Here is an 18,779-nt window from a genome sequence, read left to right on the forward strand (position 1 = left end):
GCTTGGGGGGAGGTGAGGTTTGGGTTTCTGCCAGGAAGAGTAGGTGGGGTTTGGTAGACTGTAGGTGGTAGTGGACACTATTCAGGTTGGAGTTTAGGCCACAGATGTTGAAGTGGATGAGTAAGGTTTTGTGGGACGTTTGTTGGACCGCATGGGTCTTGCACTTGTCCACTGCTGTGCCTGCCTGCTGGTCTTCGTTCTCTTTGTGCAAATGATAAGTCGTTGTGTACGTATGCGCGATTGGGGGCTATAGCTGTTTCTTATTGAAAGTTGTGCAAGCTTTCATACATGTGCCTTGTATTTTATCTCTGTCTGCTGTTCTTAGTTCATTTTGTGTCCCCACTGCATGGTATTGTTTTTATCAATAAATATGAAGATCTGACAAAAGACCAACACCTTTTGCTGCAAGTTGTTGGTTTGACCACTATAAGTCATTCTGAGTTTCACAATCTCACCATGACTGGTGAAGCTGGAATTACAAATTACGTTGCTACTGAAGAATTTCATGAGATCTCTAAAGTAAAGAGACAGTAGAAGGAGGTTACAGACCAAAGGAGTCATTTAACGTAGATGAAACTAGCCTGATTTTGAAAGCATATTCCCAGACGTACCTATATGTTCACTTAAGAGATGTAGGTATGACTGGGTTTGAAATTGCCAAATACTACCACTGCACATAGCTTTTGGGGACTACAAAATAAGACTTCTCATGGTGTATCACTCATAAAGCTGTGGTTTCTGAAAGGATATGTAAAGGCAAGATTGCTGTTGTGTGGAGAGCAAGTAAGAAGGACTGGATAACATCACAAATTTTCAGGAGAGTCACACTATGTATTAATCTTGAAAATAAAGGACTACTTTAATGTTTATTTGCTTTTTATGCACTGAATATTTTCTTTCTACTATTATGGCTTAATGCATATGAAAAATAGTTGCATTTACAATTGAATTGATATGCTGATATTTCAATTGAAATATCAGCATATCACTTGTTTGGAAATGCAACCTCTGTTATCCCATGGTATAAGCTTCCTGTTTTATGTGTTTTTGATATGCGTGCCAGTTCTTGACTGGCACGTATATCAAAAACCCCCCATGTATAATGAGAGTTACCTGATTAGTGGTTCATAACATCCTTAATTCTATACATCGGCATCCTCTACGTTATCATAATCCTCTGTGCTGTCCTTTCAGTTTTAGCAGTGTGTGTTCCATAAATTTTGGGGACTTATGTACCATCCATCACTCCCACAGCCCTCATCTTTTCTTCCAACTTCTCTAAGATATTCCCTCCTCCTTTCAGTTATATATTCCGCATCCCATCTTTACTTTCTGAATTTTAAAATCTTACACTTTGCAACAACTCACTGCCCATTCACCCAGTCTGTTCAAGTTCTCTTGCAAAGCTGCAACATTTTCTCTACTTCTCCTTTCCAAGTTTGCATCATCTGTAGACAACTGCACATCACCTTTCATTCTCAATATCATTAACTTCTATGTTAATGATATTGAGAAAGTATTAAACAGCAACAGTTTCAAAACAGATCATCAGGGCACACCACTAATGACTTTCTTCTTCTGGGATGTTACTCTGCACACACAACTTGCTGATATCTATCCCTATTGGACAGGCAGTCTCCAACCCAGCATGCTAATCTACTATCTACCTCCATCCATTGCAATTTAATTATCAGCTTGTCATGTGGCAGTCTATCAAAGGCCTTTGCAAAATCAAAATATACCTCTTTATATGCATATGGTTTTAATGTCCACAACACCAACTGGCTTTCCTCCTTCAGCTGTACAGATCTTGCGTGCAGAGATGCTTAAACATTCGCCATCACTAATGACCTTACTCAGCTAGTTCAGATGCCAACCAGAATACCTGATATCCCGAACTACTCTCCAAATACCTAGATCTTTTCCTGACCAATGACCCTTCCAAATACACTGTGGATGTAAAGGGCTGGCTAGGCAATCCTGACCTCAACCTAGTGCTCATCTCCTCCCCATGCAACAACGCTTACACAGCCATTCCAATACAAGAGTAGTTTGGCATTATAACAATGCTAAGTGGGACAGCCTTCACACCTTCTATGCCTCATTCACATAGACTATTGCTTTTGACTTTCCAACCCAAACATATGCACAAAACTCATAACTAAAGTAATCCTCACTGGCATGGGATCATACATTTCCCACAGTACTCTGGCTCACCTTTTCCTAACTAAACTTTGGTTTTCCAAAAGATGCACCAAGGCTGTACAAATGAAAAACCAAACATACCATTACTGGCTGAAATTGAGGATTCCGTCCTCCTTTAGAGCTTATACCCAAGCCCAAAATAAATGCAAAAAAAAACAAAACAATAAATGCTTCCAAAAACAGATTTTGAAAGAGCAAAAAGCAGGAAATTAGCAGCCTGTCCAAATGGCAGCCGAGCCTTTTGGTCTGTCGCCACAGCAATTGGTCGTAACTTCTGCCCAACACTATTCTCACCTCTATCATACCCAGATGGCTCCATTGCATCATCACCTACAGAAAAGGCCAATCTCCTGCCCCGCACTTTGCTTCCAATGCAAGCATATTTTACAATGGCAAATGTCCTCCAACTATACCAGATGTCCAGTATACAATGCCCACTATATTCTTTTGCCAGAAAGAAATCAGTAAAATGCTGTCCAAATTAGACACAAAAAAGTCTCCTGGCCCTAATGGCATTCCTCTAATCATCCTGAAGGTTTGTGCACCAAAACTTACTCCTGTCCTATGTCGCCTATATATATATATATATATATATATATACATACTGTCTTACTTCACTGGTATCTATCCCACAACCTGGAAATTGGCCTATATTCAACCCATTCCCAAAAAGGGCAACTACTGCCTCACCTCGCTCACCTCAGTCCTGTCTAAAGTAATGGAAAAAATCATCAATTCCAAACTCCTACACTACCTTGAAGCTACCCATCTAATAAACCACCGCCAGTATAGATTCTGTTGCTGCCGATCAACAGGAGATCTGCTCACATATGTCACTCATCCATGAACAAATGCCGTGGAGAAGTTTGGCAAAAATCAAGCAGTTGCACTTGATATCTCCAAGGCATTTGACAGGGTCTGGCACAAGGGCTTACTAAGCAAGCTGCCATCATTTGGTCTATCTCAATTTCTCTGTAGTTGGATTGCCAGCTTTCTGCCTGGACACACATTATGTGTGGTGGTGGATGGCTCCTTATCTCTCACTATTCAACTAATGCCAGGGTTCCACAAGGTTCTGTCCTCTCACCAACTCTCTTCCTACTATATATCAATGACCTACTTCAACTTACCTCCAATCCAATACACAGTTTTACAGATGACAGCACATTGCACTCTTCCCTTTCTTTTGATAAACCGTGCTCCATACAACTCACCTCAACCTACAGAACAGCAACCGCCACTGCCTTCAATTCAGACCTCCAAGCCATCCTCCAATGGGGTTTAGATAACTTAGTCAATTTCAGTGCTAATTAACCCAATACTATCTCATTTCCCGTTTAAAAAAAAAAAAAAAAAAAAAAAAAAAAAAAAAAAAAAAACATTTTCTCCCAGTATTATTTTTGACAACACCCAAATTTACAGGCAATCTGAGATTTCCCTTCTTGGAATTATCCTGACATCAAGCCTCTCCTGGCATAAACACATAACAACCATTGCATCCTCAGCTTCTAAAAAAGCTAGGATTTCTCTTTTGTTCAAGACGTTACTTCACCCCTGAACAGCTGCTAACCTTATACAAATCACAAATCTAGCCAACCATCGAATACTGCTCTCACATATGGGGGTGGGGCCCCAAAAGCTCTCTGAAAATGCTTGACTCAATATAGAGGAGAGCAATCAGACTTATTAATGACCCATCTCTTACCAACTCACTACCCCCACTTTCGCACAGATGGTCGGTCTCCGCACTATGTGTTTTCTAAAAATATTTCCATGGAAAATGTTCATCTGAAATAACATCAAGAATTCTCCCACTTAGTACTAAGCTTGTTGGAACAAGTGCAGCTGCTGCTCAACACCTCTACATCATAGTGCACCTTGAACCCCCCCACCCCACAGAACAAGTTTCTTCTCCTTCATCCTTGCAACTGCTTTACTATGGAACAGTCTTCCCCTTGTTGTGTTCCCTGAGGAATACAATATACAGGTCATTCAAATCAAATGTGAACAAGTACATGGAACTAATGTACTATAGGTTGATCTACCAATCTCTTGTGTATGGGCTCAACATTTAAGAAGAAAAAAAAAATCTCTTATTCAATGCATTTATCACCCTGCTATAATAAGTGAGTAGATTGCTAAACATGATAATCCTTTAGCAAAACACATGCTGTCTTCCAAAGAGAATTTGCTGTTGTCAATCCAGTTTTAAAATCTTTGTCCTCACTTGCCTCTCTAACTGTAACACTTGAACCAACTCCACACAAACAAATTGGCCTATAATATGAAGACCAGTCTTAATCCTGTCACCTCTCTTATGAAGTGGAACAATTTTCTCCGCTTCCCACGCCACCTTTGGAACTCGGTATAATCAGAGACACTCATGTTAAAAACATATGTCAATAATAATAACTATAAAAACTGAGGAAAGCTGATGTAAAAAGAAGCTTATTTATTGTAAAGTTTTCCCCTAAAATTTATTGTAAAATTTTTGCCTAAAAAGACAAGATGCCTCATAGGATCTTGTCTGCACGGTTAGCCTAGTGGCTTTGCTCTTCGCGACTATATGCCTGGGGAAGGAGTGTCCTAGGTTTGATTCCCGTCAACGACGACATGAGGAGCTTAAGGATCTTCCTCAGCCATAGCCAAGTTAGCCGGTCTTGGGTGTGGACAGCATGGTTTTTTCTGCCAGTTTATCTGGTGTTTTTCATCCTGCAAGCAGGCAAAACCGGTCCAAGGACACACACGGATTATAGTCAGGAATATTGACCCAGCCATAGGTCTGATTCATCAGCCTATGCTGGTTCTGGAGCCTGGATAAAATTTGGGGGAAATAGATGGTACTGTAAACTCCTGTATAAAAGGGGAACGCTGTATCATCACACGGAATTTATTTATTTTATAGGCATCTTCACACAGGATTATAGAACATCAATTTAACAATAACAGACAATTCTAAAAAAAAGTGCCACCTTAGTAGCTAATGTAAGATAACTCAAATGGACAATAATTTCCTAAGTAAAATATTAAGACCCACAAAGGGATAGACCAGGGGTCGGCAACCTGCAGCTCTTTGAATGAATAATTGCGGCTCTTTTCGTTATTAAATGATCTATCTAAACATAGAAGTAAAAAGAAATATTTTGTAGGTCAAATGACCCCTAACCATATGTTGATACTCAAAAAATGTCACTTTACATTGGGCGCGATCAGTCTGCCTGACTGATCGCGCCCAACATATGGTTAGGGGTCAAATGACCCCTAACCATATATTGATACTCAAAAAATGTCACTTTACATTGGGCGCGATCAGTCAGGCAGACCGCTACTTTGTAGGGAAAATTAATCGCTACAAATTAAATTAATTTGTAGCGAATGGCAATCGCTACGGTAGCGCTGTGATCAAGCAGTTGACACATTTATGACATCACACTAGGCTAGTACATGTAGCGCTACGGTAACGCTCGCCTGTCTGAACGTGCATATTGTCTTCGCATATAGTGCATGTGTGGTCTGTAAACGGCTCGCTTTGTTAAAATAAGTAAAAGTTTTGTAGTGGACATTGCCATGCTTTTATTTACTGGTGATTATGTTAGGTAACGTGAATATTGTAACATTAAATTAAATATTAATAGAATAAAAATATTTTTATAGTATTTAAAATGTCAGCAAAGAAGAGAAAGAATAAGAAAATCGAGAGTTTAAAAGTGAATGGACTGAAACCTACGCATTTGTAGAAAATACAGCAGGATTTCCAATGTGTTTAATATGCCATGAAAAGCTTTCAAACATCCCGCAATGCAGGCGAACTGGCCTTGAGAACTCAACACTGCAGGCCATAGGATACACTGGGGCATAAGGCTGACGTCCTTATCCTGTAAACGGAGTGAGATCCGATGATCAATGGACCCTCGACACCGCAAGGTAAAAGATGGTATAAGGAAGATGATGATGATGAAGCTTTCAAACAATAAAAAATCAAATATACAAAGACATTTTTTAAATAAACGCGATACATTTGACAAAGCATATCCATGGGAAGATGAAAGAAAAAAGGCAGTAGAAGAGCTGCAAGGCAAAGTAAATCTAACTAAATGTTCATTTTCCAAATGGATAAAAGCATCAAAAAGTTGTTAAATGAGGAAAAACCTTTTACGGACAGCTAATATGTGAAAGAATGTTTTATTAAAATGTCCAAATATCTTTTCTGCGATTTTAAAAACAAAGCAGAAGTAATTACAAAAATAAAAGACATGCCATTATCTGCTAAGATGGTAAGGGACAGAACTATACGAATGGCAGAAGATATAACAAATTGTCAGGTTACAGATCTAAATTCAACACCAGGATTCTCCATTGCCTGTGACGAATCATGTGATGTGGATGACATTGCACATATTGTACTTCTTTGTAGATACATAAACTCTCAAGGACCTCAGGAAGAATTATTCGATATACTGCCACTTAACTTACAGGACAAACTCGTGGAGAAGACATTGAATCTGCTATTACCACTTGCTTGAAAAGTAAGGGTATTAATATTAACAAAATAATATCTATTGCGACCGAAGGGGTGCCTAGCATGAAAAGTACAAAAAAAGGTTTTGTTTCTTTATTTAAAAAACAAATTTTGCATGACATGTTTTCCTTTCACTGCATAATCCATCAAGAGATACTTTGTGCACAAACTTTTCCAAAAGAGATAACTGTAGTAATGGATTTGGTTGTAGAAATTGTTAACAAAATAATGGCAATACTGCTACATCATCGGAAATTTTGTGAACTTCTTAAAGAAATCAATTGCGAATATTTCGATCTTCTTTTGCATAACAGAATAAGTTGGCTTTCCAGATGTGCGGTGTTGATGCAATTTGCCACCTGCCTTGGAGAGTTTAAGTTGTTTCTAAGAGAAAAAGGACCTTGAATATGCACAGTTAGAAGATACTCATTGGTTACAAAAATTCTACTTTATATTGGATATGACTTTCCATTTAAACGCACTAAATAAGAAACTACAGGTAAAGGGAAATACAGCAGTTTTGCTTTTAGAAGACGTGATTTCATTTGAACAAAAATTATATTTGTTTGCGACAGACTTAGAGAAAGGCACATTATTACATTTTTTAATGTAGGAACATTGAAGAAATATCAACAAAAACAAGCTGATAATTCCATAAATTTAACCTTTTTCAAAGAAATTGTGGTAAATATGCGATCTAAATTTAATGGGCGATTTGAGGGGTTTAGAAAGAACATGGCAACTATATCATTTTTATTGCAACAACTTGAAATTAATCCTACTGAATTAACACGTTTGCTGCCATGCTACTTCGGCATAGTCTGTTCCCATACACCAAGCAATTTCACTTCTTCAAGGTCAGTACGGTAATCTTGTTGCCAGCGGTAAGCATCATACTAGTATACTCGTAGTTGGCTTGTGCAGAGCATATACCATCTGTGGGAATAAACAGTTTTGATGCTAGCTCCACAAGCCAAGCATTTTCACTTCTTCAAGGTCAGTACAGTAATCTTGCTGCCGGCGGTAAGCGTCATGCGAGTATACTCATAGCTGGCTTGTGTAGCTGGTTTACCAACTACAAGTATACTCGTAGTTGGCAGTGAACTGTTAAATTTTTCACCTTTTGCTGAAATTGATGAGACTGCATTTCAACTTGAGTTAGAGGACCTGAAAACCAAGGATTTGTGGAATTCGAAATTTAGAAATCTTAAAGCTGATCTGGAGGAGTTGGAAAGACAAAAATCTACCCTTGCAATACAATACAAATAGTCTGAAATAGAAGATCTTAAAAAGCAAGATCAGATTGTATTTGACACATGGAATTGTTTACCGGACACATACATTCAGTTAAAAACATACGCATTTGGACTTCTATCCGTTTTTGGATCGACATATTTGTGTGAGCAAATATTTTCTAATATGAATTTTATTAAAAGTAAGTTGAGAAACCAACTAAACAATGTGAGTCTTTCATCATGTTTGAAAATTAAAATTATGGCGTATTCGCCGCATATTGAGAAACTATCCGAAGAAGTTAGACATCAAAAGTCGCACTAAGAAGATATTTTAAATTAAAAAAAAAGGTATGTTATTGGATTTTATACATATGCTTTTGTAAGGTGAAGGAAATCTTTGTTTTATTTAATATTTTAAAATATATAATTTCATGTGACATGTCACCCCTGTGTTGTGTTTTACAAGTATGATAACGTGTTACTATAAAAAAAAAAAAAAAATGTGGGGCTCCCTAATTTTTTTTTAACAGATATAATTTTAAAAATGGCTCTTCACTCCAAAAAGGTTGCCGATCCCTGGGTTAGACCATATCAGATCGTTTCGATTAGGATGGTGAAGTAAAGTTTTACCTATTTCTTTATAAATACATTCTTTTAGGAAATGACTGTTATGAATGATTCTTGTCTTGTTCCAATAAACTTTGTGTTTACTGCAAGTAGCATGCTCAGCAAGTCCAGATTATTCAGTCTTATGATATTTAATATAAGGCTTGTGCTCTTTTAGACAAACCAGATCAAGTAGATCTGGTTTGTCCAAAATAAGATAAGCTGTGTGAGAGAAAGGAATCTGATAAATGCCTGGAAAATCTAGAGGTGAAAGCTTGTCCTTAGGAGAAGCAAGAAAGGTGGAGGTTTTTCTCTTGGGGTGAAAGGCAACGAAAATATTCAGTGGTTTTAAAACTTTCACTATGTGTTCAGAAATGCCTTGCGCATAAGGGATAGGAATGCGAGTTATTTCTTCTTTATTAGAAGAGGCAGAGATACTGTAACTGTGAAAAGCTTTTTTTGATTGAAGAATCCTGATAATCATTTGATAGAAAGGTGGATTTAATATGTTGTAATTCTTTCTGTAAACATTTGTCTGAAGAATATAAAGAATGAGCATGATGTAATAAGGTTTTGATAGTTTTAACCTTTTGACTAGGATGATGGTGAAATTCAGTGTGCATATAATGGCCTGTATTTTTTTACTACAGGTCTGCAGAGATAGAGACCACATGGAATGTCAAAGCATAACAACAAAGGAATTAGTAAAACAACTAAAAACTAAAAATATTAATATAGCCATGATAACAGAACCAAAAAAGAAATTAAAGGGAACCAAAGATATAGATGGTTTTACCATGCTGTATAGTAGGGTGGACCAACATATCAGAGCTTCTAATAGTGTGGCCATTTTAATTGATAATAAATGAAAAAATAGAATATGAAAGTACGATTTTGTAAATGATCAAATTATAATAGTTAAATTAAAAACAAATAGAAGCTACATAAATATCATAAGAGTATATGTCCCCCTTAAGAAGACAGGAAAGAGGATTCTGAAAAATTTTATGATGATCTTCGAAAGCATTTAAATAAATGTAATAAAAATGACTATATATTAATAGCAGGAGATCTTAATGCCAGAGTTGGAAATAATTCAATCCCAAATGTCTTAGGAAAATATGGGGAAATTTGCATGAATAACAATGGTGAAGAACAATTAGGCTCCCATACTTTCATTAATTTTAAAATAACCAATACTTTTTTTCAAAAAAAAGAATTTGGAATAGCAAAGGAACAAGCTTTATAATTGATTACCATATTTGCCGGCACATAAGATGCACTTTTTTTCTTTGAAAATAGGTCTGAAAAAGAGGGTGCGTCTTATACGCTGATACTCAGTTTTTTATTACTTTCAATTCTGGAAATTTTCTCTGTTCTGTCTTATGCGATTTCTTCCTTGCAGTGTGTGTGAGAGCATTCCAGTTACGTAGAGTTTATTTAGTGGATGCCCATGTGCTGTCATCGACGATCACAGCTGTGTTCCTGTTTGTTTAAACTTTCCAATTGTTGTCGCGGTTGTTGTGAACAGTGATAAATTTCTGCCGTTAAATTTTCTCTAAATTTCTTGGTAAATGCCTCTCTGCAGCCCTGTTTCCATGCTAAAGAACATGGAAACAGGGCTGCAGAGCGGCATTTCAGGCTACCCCAAACTGAGAAAATGATAAGAACTTGGCGGAATCAGGAAGAGGATCTAAAAAAAGAGCAACTAACAGTAAACATAACCTATGAAGTGGAACTGCAAAATGGCCAGAACTTGAGGCAGAACTGAATACTTGGATTTTAGACCACAGAAAAGAGCAGGACTTTCAGTGTCTACAAAAATGATTATTCATCAAGCAAAAGCGATAGCCACTACAAGAGGGATTGCCAACTTTACTGGATCAACATCATGGTGTTCAAGATTCATGAAGAAAAACCAGCTATGTATGCAGACTAAAACAAAAATATCACAAACAATGCCAGCTGAATATGAAGAAAAAATTATTGAATTTCATCGATTTGTCATTAACGCAAGGAAATGAGAAAATTTTGAACTTGCACAAATAGGAAACATGGACGAGGTTCTGCTGATTTTTGATGTGCCCTCAAACAAAACTGTAGAATCCAAGGGCACAAAAAGTGTTACTGTTAAAACCTCGGGGCACGAAAAAACTCGCTACACGGTTGGGTGGTTCTATCCTGCTGTGCTGATGGTACAAAATTGCCACTGCTATTGATTTTTAAAAGGAAGAAGCTACCCAAAGAAAAACTGCTTAAAGGAGTGTTTGTACATGTTCATGCAAAAGGCTGGATGGGTGCAGGAGGAATGAAATTATGGACAGATAAAATTTGGTCTAGGTGCCCTGGCAGACTGTTGAAGAAGCCTACCCTGCTAGTATGGGATCAGTTTTGTTCTCACAGAACAGAAGATGTTAAAAATAAACTCAAGGAATTGAAAACTGAGTTAGCTGTAATTCCAAGAGGTCTAAACTAGTCAGCTTCAACCTTTAGATGTCAGTATTAATAAACCATTTAAGGGATTTATGAAGGAGAAATGGAACAGCTGGATGCACTCTTCAGATTTGAAAGTTATGCCATCAGGAAGAAGGAAGAGGCCTAGCATTTCACAAGTTTGTGAGTGGATCAAAGCTTCATAGGATGCTGTGAAAACTAAGACAGTGGTTAAATCTTTTAAGATGTGTGGCATTAGTAATGCACTGGATGGTACAGAGGACAATTTGTTGTATAAGGACTCAGATTCTGATTTAGAAGAGGTTTCAAGTATCTCTTCATTTATCTCTGCAGATGAATTTCTGGGTTTTGACGAAGAAGATTAAAAGGTGGGTACTCTTTTCTAGTTAGATTGGGTATTTGTTGAAAGTAGATCTACTTATTACTTTATATTTGAAATACTGTAAATTCATTATAATATTCAGTGATAAAGTTTTTTTCCTAAAAAATGTGTACAAAAAAGGGGGTGCGTCTTATACGCCGCCAAATACGGTATATCATTACTAATCAGAAACTAGCACCACATGTGAGAGATGTAAATGTTTATAGCAGAGGTGAAAGGTTTTCAGATCATTAATAGTCTAAAATAGAAATACTAGCAAAATGGAGAAAGGAAGTAAATAAGGAAAAACAAGAAATAGAATAAATATATAAAGTATAGATAGCTATTACAAGAAGAAAATATTAAAATGCTGCATCGATCATGATTAACAGATTACTTAAAGGAATCCCAAATCAGTGAAGATATAGAAGATAAAGAAGAAGAATATAAAACTTTAATAAAGATAATCCATAAAACATCCTCTGAAGTCCTTGGAAAGAAAAATAAAATATTAAAAATCTGGAGTACAGATATAGAAAATGCAATAAAAGAAAAACAAATGCCATACAAATCACTCCTTCGAAAACATACATAGGAAACAGAATGGTAATCTGTTCTTATTATTCATTCTTCTTTCGCTACACGTTATTCCTGCTTCCTATGCAGGGGACACGTGTTACTTAGATGCAACTACTTGTTAGTACCACTCCCATCTGACCTGTCACCTAGTCTTGTTTGTTATCAATAAATCATTCTGACTGGAGGTATTCATTAATGGCTTCAACTTTCCCTTTTATTAGATTCATTTGACTAAAATGTGCATCTAATGACTGGCTGGTATACAACCTTTAAGCAAGTTTGCGAGAAATGGTAATCTGTTCTTATTATTTATTCTTCTTTCACTACACATTATTCCCACTTCCTATGCAGGGGACACGTGTTACTTAGATGCAACTAATTGTTAGTACCACTCCCAACTGACCTGTCGCCTAGTCTGCCGCTGGGGAGAGGGGATATATTGTTTGGCTGTAGAAACGTATGTTCACGGGGCCGATTTGCCTGCTTGCTGGATGAAAAATGCCAGATAAATTGATGGAAAAAACCCTATTGCCAGTGCCCAAGACCAGCTAACTTGGCAATGCCTAAGGAAGTTCCTCACGTCTTCGACGGGAATCGAACCTGGGACACTCCTTCCCCATGCATATGGTCGCAAAGCCACTAGGCTAACTGCGCAGACATTTTTATTATTCATTGTTCTTCTGTAAAGATCTCATATGTTTAAATGTTTTCCCACAAATTTGAACTCATTACCGCTTGTTCACGAAATTTACTGAAACAGTTTCTTCATTATCATCAGAATTTTTGCTTAAATGTTTACCCAAAATTTTACTTGCTTTTTTTTTCACAAAATTTTCCAGATCTTTAGTCCAGATAAATTCCAGACAGCTTTTAAATACATTATTCCTTTATCTATTACATTTTTTTTTCAACATTGGAATAGCTCTGTGTATGCATGCATGCATTATCTGAATATTATTGTATGTCTTCATTTTCTTTAATTAGTCTTTTGATATAGCAGCATTCCCTTTTCCATTGCCTATTTCATCCAAATGCATTGTTGCCATTGCATACTAGTTAAGAAGTGCAGTCATTGCTCCACTCTATTAGACACCTATTTTACTGAATGCAGATGCATACTTGAACTATGGGATTTTTGTTTGTAGCATTATTATTATTATTATTACATGACACTTCAAGGGAGTCCAAAGACTCATCGAGGGAAGGCACACACTCTACAATTCTCTCTCTCTCCCCACCACAACTACCATCATCATCTACACCAACACCATCTACTGCCCACTGCCACCACTAGATTTTTCACAGACAATCACAAACATCCATGCCCACAGCAGGATTTGAACCTGCAGCCTTTTAGCTGGAGAGCGGATACATTAACCACTCGTCCAACCAGGCCAGCATTTGAATGCAACATGAATGCAACTTTTTCAAATTCTATTAAACATGTTCTTTTTGTTGCTGAAATTGAAACAGTAGCACAAATTTGCATACCGTTTACCACCAGTTATCAAAAAGAATATAATTTTCAAATTCAGCAACAAAGGGAACATCTTTAATAGAATTTTAAACAACCAGCTTCATAAAGAGGAAGAGGAATTTATTTCTGTAATTCCATTGCAAGCTGCATGGACTCCCTGAGTTGCCCATAATAATAATAATGTCCAAGGTCTGATTGAGGTATATTTTTTATTAAAGCTGACTGAACTTGGTGGAGAATTAATCCTTGATTTTTATTGCATTGTGTTGGTATTTTAAGCATGTTTGCAGCTTCTTTAAATTTCCTTATGTAACAATTTTTTTCTATGTACGACATGTTTGTTTTCTGCCAGAGTACATTTTGGCCAGTGGAAGTGGTATGGAAAGCTAGACCTGATTTGTGTTCTCTTCTGTTTTGCACATCCGTTTGGTGTTCGTTCTTGCGAATTTCCGCAGAGCTTTCTGTCTGTCCTATGTAGCAGATGCTGCAAGAACAATAAATTTTGTATAAATGCCTGTTTTTTTTAAAGGATGATGAGGTTTCGGTGGATGTAGACATCTCGAAAATTTTTTCCAGCTTCAGAAAGGCTACTTTGATGTTATATTTGTTAAGTTAGCCATCTTGTCTGTAACATTTTTGATATATGGAAGCATGATAGCGTTTTTGAAATCTTGTTTCTGAGAGATGCTTGCAGGAGGTGTGTGGAGGATTTTTTTGATAGTCTTGGTTTCATAACCATTCTTTTAAAAGATTTGTGTTAGATATTCTAATTCTTCATTTCTCTGTTTTTCTGTGCTGGAAATGTTATACGCTCTGTCCCTTAGGGTTTTTATTAGACCTATTTTTTGCGAAGGGTGGTAGTGTGAGGCCACATTAAGAAATCTTCCTGTGTTGGTGGGTTTTCTATATATTGAGAAAGAAAGTTTATTGTCCTTTTCATTGACTTCTAATAGAATGTCTAGAAAAGGCAGTTTCCTAAGTTTTTCTTGTTCTAAAGTAAATTTTATATTATTATGCAAATTATTTAGGTAATCTTTGAAAGCAACGAGTTCATCTGTTGTTCCTGGCCATATGATGAATATATCGTCTACATAGCGTAGCCATGTTTTTGACTTTTTTATGATAATTGTTTAAAGCATTATTTTAAAAGTTTTACATAAATAGGTTAACTAAAGCCAGGGAGAGGGAAGAGCCCATAGTCAATCCTTCTTTTTGTTCCCAAAATTTGTCTTGATACATGAAAAAAAAAAGTATTATTTATACAATGTTTATAAAGATCTACGATGTCCAGAGGAAAAAGGTCTTCCAGGAGATTCACAGTTTCATTTCTTGGAACATTTGTAAATAGGCTGATAACATCCAAACTTGCTAAGATGTCTGAAGGTCCAATATAAATATCTTTTACTTTTTCAATAAAACGTGTACTGTTCTTGATGAAAGATGTTTTTCCTGTATGAGGTAAAATCATGTTGGTGAGATGTTTTGTTAAATTAGAGGTCGGAGAGTCTCTATCATCTACTATTGGTCTTAAGTGAATACCTATCTTATGAATTTTTGGTACACCATAAATTCTTGAAACTAATTGGTGTTTTGAATGTAGAGTTCTTTTGAATTCTTCAGTCCAATTAGGTATCTTTTTGATTAGATCATTGGTTTTATTGTGAGCCTGCCAAGTGGGATCTCTGTCTAAATGTTTATAGATATTAGAATCTTCAAGAGGAGTTTTCATTTTATTATTATAATCTTCAGAGTTCAAAACTACTGTTGCATTCCCTTTTCTGTTTTGATTATGCTATTTTTATATAAAAAAAAAGAAACGAAACTGTGAATCTCCTGGAAGACCTTTTTCCTCCGGACATCGTAGATCTTTATAAACATTGTATAAATAATACTTTTTTCATGTATCAAGACAAATTTTGCATTTTTGGAAATTATGGACACAACTACCGTGTTTGAATAAAAACTTTAGTTTACTATTACTAAAATTTTACAATTCGACGTTTCGACCTTTATGTCAAGGTCATCTTCTGGAGCGTACAAATATACACAGGAAACAAGCTATACTACAATCATACTGGTTCGTTAAAGACACTGACTAACCGCTACCACAATTATTGGCCTGACCTCTGGTGGAAAAAAAAAAAATACATCAACGCTAAAGTCCTATTATTTGTGTTGTCTACTATATACTAACATCATTCCAGCCAGTTGGAATGAGATGGTTTCTAATAATAGCAGATTGGCTAGAGTCCTGACTTATGTTGAATCTTTCAAATTAGGTTGGCTGAATGTGTGCCATCCAGATCCTTGGAATTTTCATGCCATCTTTATTGTTGATATTTGGGTGGTTTATCAGGATTTCGCAGGATTCTTTAAATTTTCTTTCGTACCATGTTTTTGTGCGGTGTAAGGAGCAGGTGCTTTTCCAGTTGATTTGGTGTAAGGTGTTGAGTGCATGGTCTGAGAGGCCTGCTTCACCATAATGGTTATATTTAATGTGTCTAATGTGTTCTTTCTTGCGTATAGGGATTGTCCGTCCTGTTTCACCAATGTATGGTAAGTTACAGGTGCAGCGGATGCAATAGACTCCTGGATGTGCTAATGGGAGGAGAGGGTCTTTAGAGGAGCTGAATATGGTTTTAAGTTTAGTGGGTGGTTTAAAGGTGGCATTAAGGTTATAATGTTGTAGGATTCTGTTGATTTTTTCTGATAACCCTTTAATGTATGGGATGGCTATGGTTTTACTGTAATCTAGATTCGTTTTTGTTGTGGTTTTATAGAGTATTTTATTGACAGTATTTTTGTTATAGCCATTGTTTATGAATGTGTCACTAATGATTTTTAGTTCTTGTTTTAGGGCCTGCTGGTTAGAGCAAATAGTTGTGGCTCTGTTTTTAAGGGTGTTTATGACTCCATATTTTTGTGCTGGGTGGTGATATGAATTCGCATGTATGTATTGGCCCGTGTGTGTCGGTTTTCGGTAGACCGTGAAGGATAGATTGCCTGAAGGAAGACGTGTAACTAGTGTGTCTAGGAACGGGAGCGAATTTTGGTTTTCGATTTCGATGGTAAATTGTATGCGTTCGTGTTGTTTGTTTAGGTGGCTGAGGAATGTGTTTAGCGTTTGTCGACCGTGCGGCCAGATCGCGAACACGTCGTCAACGTATCTGAGCCAGATTGTCGGTCGACGCATGGCGGAATCAAGAGCCCTTTGCTCAAAGGTTTCCATGTAGAAGTTCGCGATTGGGGGGGGATAATGGTAAGCCCATGGCCGTACCTTCCTTTTGTAGGTAGAATTTGTTTTGCCACACGAAGTAACCGGACTTTAGTACGTGGGCAAAGAGGGCTGTAATGTCGGGCGGAAATTTGTTCTGTAGTAGGAGAATTGTGTCATTGATGGGGACATTAGTGAAAAGGACAGAAACGTCAAAACTGACTAATAGGTCGTCTTTGTCGAGTGTTATGTTTTTGATTATGTTTGATTATACATGAAAAAGCATGTACAGTGAATGTGGAAGCTTGGAAAGCTGTGTTATGTAGCAATGAATCATGCTACACCATCTACCGTACAGATGATGGTGTTGTGGATGCTTGGTGAACATCTCTTACAGAGTACATAACCTCAACTAGAAAATTCAGAGGTGGCGGTGTGTTGGTATGGTCCTGTTTTTCCTGGTTTGGTCTCAGACCTCTGTTTTTGGTGCCACAAACATTAAACTCTGAGAGGTATCTGAACATTCTGGACAATGCGATGCTTCCTATTTTGTGGCATTTCTTTGGAGCTGATGATTGTCTTCTGCAAGACAACACCATGTCATAAGGCCACAGCGTGGCTTGTGGACATGAACATCACCACACTTGACTGACCTGCACAGAGCTCTGATCTCAGCCCTATTGAATATCTGTGAGATGAATTGTAGCATTGGGTGAGGTCAATGGATATCTGCCCCACAACCGTCCAGGACCTACAGGAAGAATGGTCCAAAATTTCCATTGATTGCTATTATACACTTGTGGAAAGTATGCCCCATAGGATTGCTGCAATCATCATGGCAAAAGGAAGTCTTACATCTTATTAAGGTAGGTGTCATGACTATTTGTTCTTTATATTATGGTATCTGTTGACTTCTTTCCAAGCAATATAGGAGGATTAAAACAATAATTTAATTTAATGAGTGAACAGATGTCTTTTTAATCAAGTTTTATGTGACATCAGTTATACTACAGAAAAATGAACACAGTTTTGTATTAATAAGTCTTTATTAGCATTCATTTCATTAGTTTCTAATAATTTGATAATATCTTTTTTCCCACCTTGATCACAGAATTAATCCCAAAGTTTGGCTATTTTATTCTTTGTTCATAGCAACACATCAATAATTGATATCACAATCATTTGTTAATTTACTTATGTACATGTGACGGTTGTAATCAGAAGTTAATTCTCTTTTGTGTCAATTTATTGCTTATCAAGCACTCTTTCTAATTTGGCCATTAAAATAGTATTATTTTATTTATTTTATTTTAATTTTTTTTGCGAATCCTTCCCACTAAAAGTAATATACTCATCATATGCTTAGTACCATAGATGGACTTAAATGACTAATTTTGGTTACATAATAAGTACTGTGAATAGGCATTTTATTAAAAGATATTGATAATAAAAGAAACTGTGTACAGTACTCATGGGAAAATGGGATACTAAAAAAAAAATTAATTTTTTTTTCTTTAATTGCTTCCAAAATGTTGACTGTTAAAATAATCTAAATTCACGATATTTTATTTTTTATTTTTAGACTGCCTCATTGGAAGTGAGTCAGTATTTAGAAGCAGAAGCCACTCGACCACAGCTACAATTAAAAGATCCAGCTAGTCATAGTCCCACAAGTGAAGCAGGAAGCAGTAGCATAACTACAGACCAATCTCCTGATCAGTCAGTGTCACATATGCCTTGGTCTCGTAGAATACCCAAATTGCACACCCCAATTCCACCACCCTCACCAGCAACAGTACCACCTGCAATACAACAACTCATGGAAATGGGCTTTGCACGCAAAAATGTTGAAACAGCTGTAAAAGCCTTAGGTTAATATTAAATGCACTTAATAAGAAAGCATATTTTATAGTATTATGTATAAAGATAATGATTTAATTTTGTTGTTTCAACAAAAGATTTAAACAATAATTCTCTGTAGATTATTAACCATGTTATCACCACAATATGTTTTAACGTCATTCAAACAATATTTTATCCACCATGGCTGATTGGATGGTTAATGGTTCTCTGTTTAAAATGCTAAAAGTCCATATCTTACTTTTAAGTAACAATTCTGCTTACAATGG

The 18,779-nt window shown here is 36.6% G+C and overlaps 1 protein-coding gene across 1 annotated transcript in view; it reads left to right on the top strand.

Moving 5' to 3' along the window:
- The window catches only part of LOC150100278 (putative HERC2-like protein 3), a 136,117-nt gene extending 117,591 nt beyond the window's left edge, over positions 1-18,526 (top strand). The window contains exon 13 of the mRNA XM_090402624.1: positions 18,233-18,526. Coding sequence (XP_090258750.1) covers positions 18,233-18,526 — 294 coding nt within the window. The remainder of the gene's footprint in view (positions 1-18,232) is intronic.
- The last annotated feature ends 253 nt before the right edge of the window (positions 18,527-18,779 follow it).

The sequence above is a fragment of the Typopeltis vanoorti genome, chromosome 13 (genome assembly GCF_054136105.1).
Source record: "Typopeltis vanoorti isolate ZY-2024b chromosome 13, IOZ_Tvanoo_1.0, whole genome shotgun sequence".
NCBI classification, from domain to species: domain Eukaryota; kingdom Metazoa; phylum Arthropoda; class Arachnida; order Uropygi; family Thelyphonidae; genus Typopeltis; species Typopeltis vanoorti.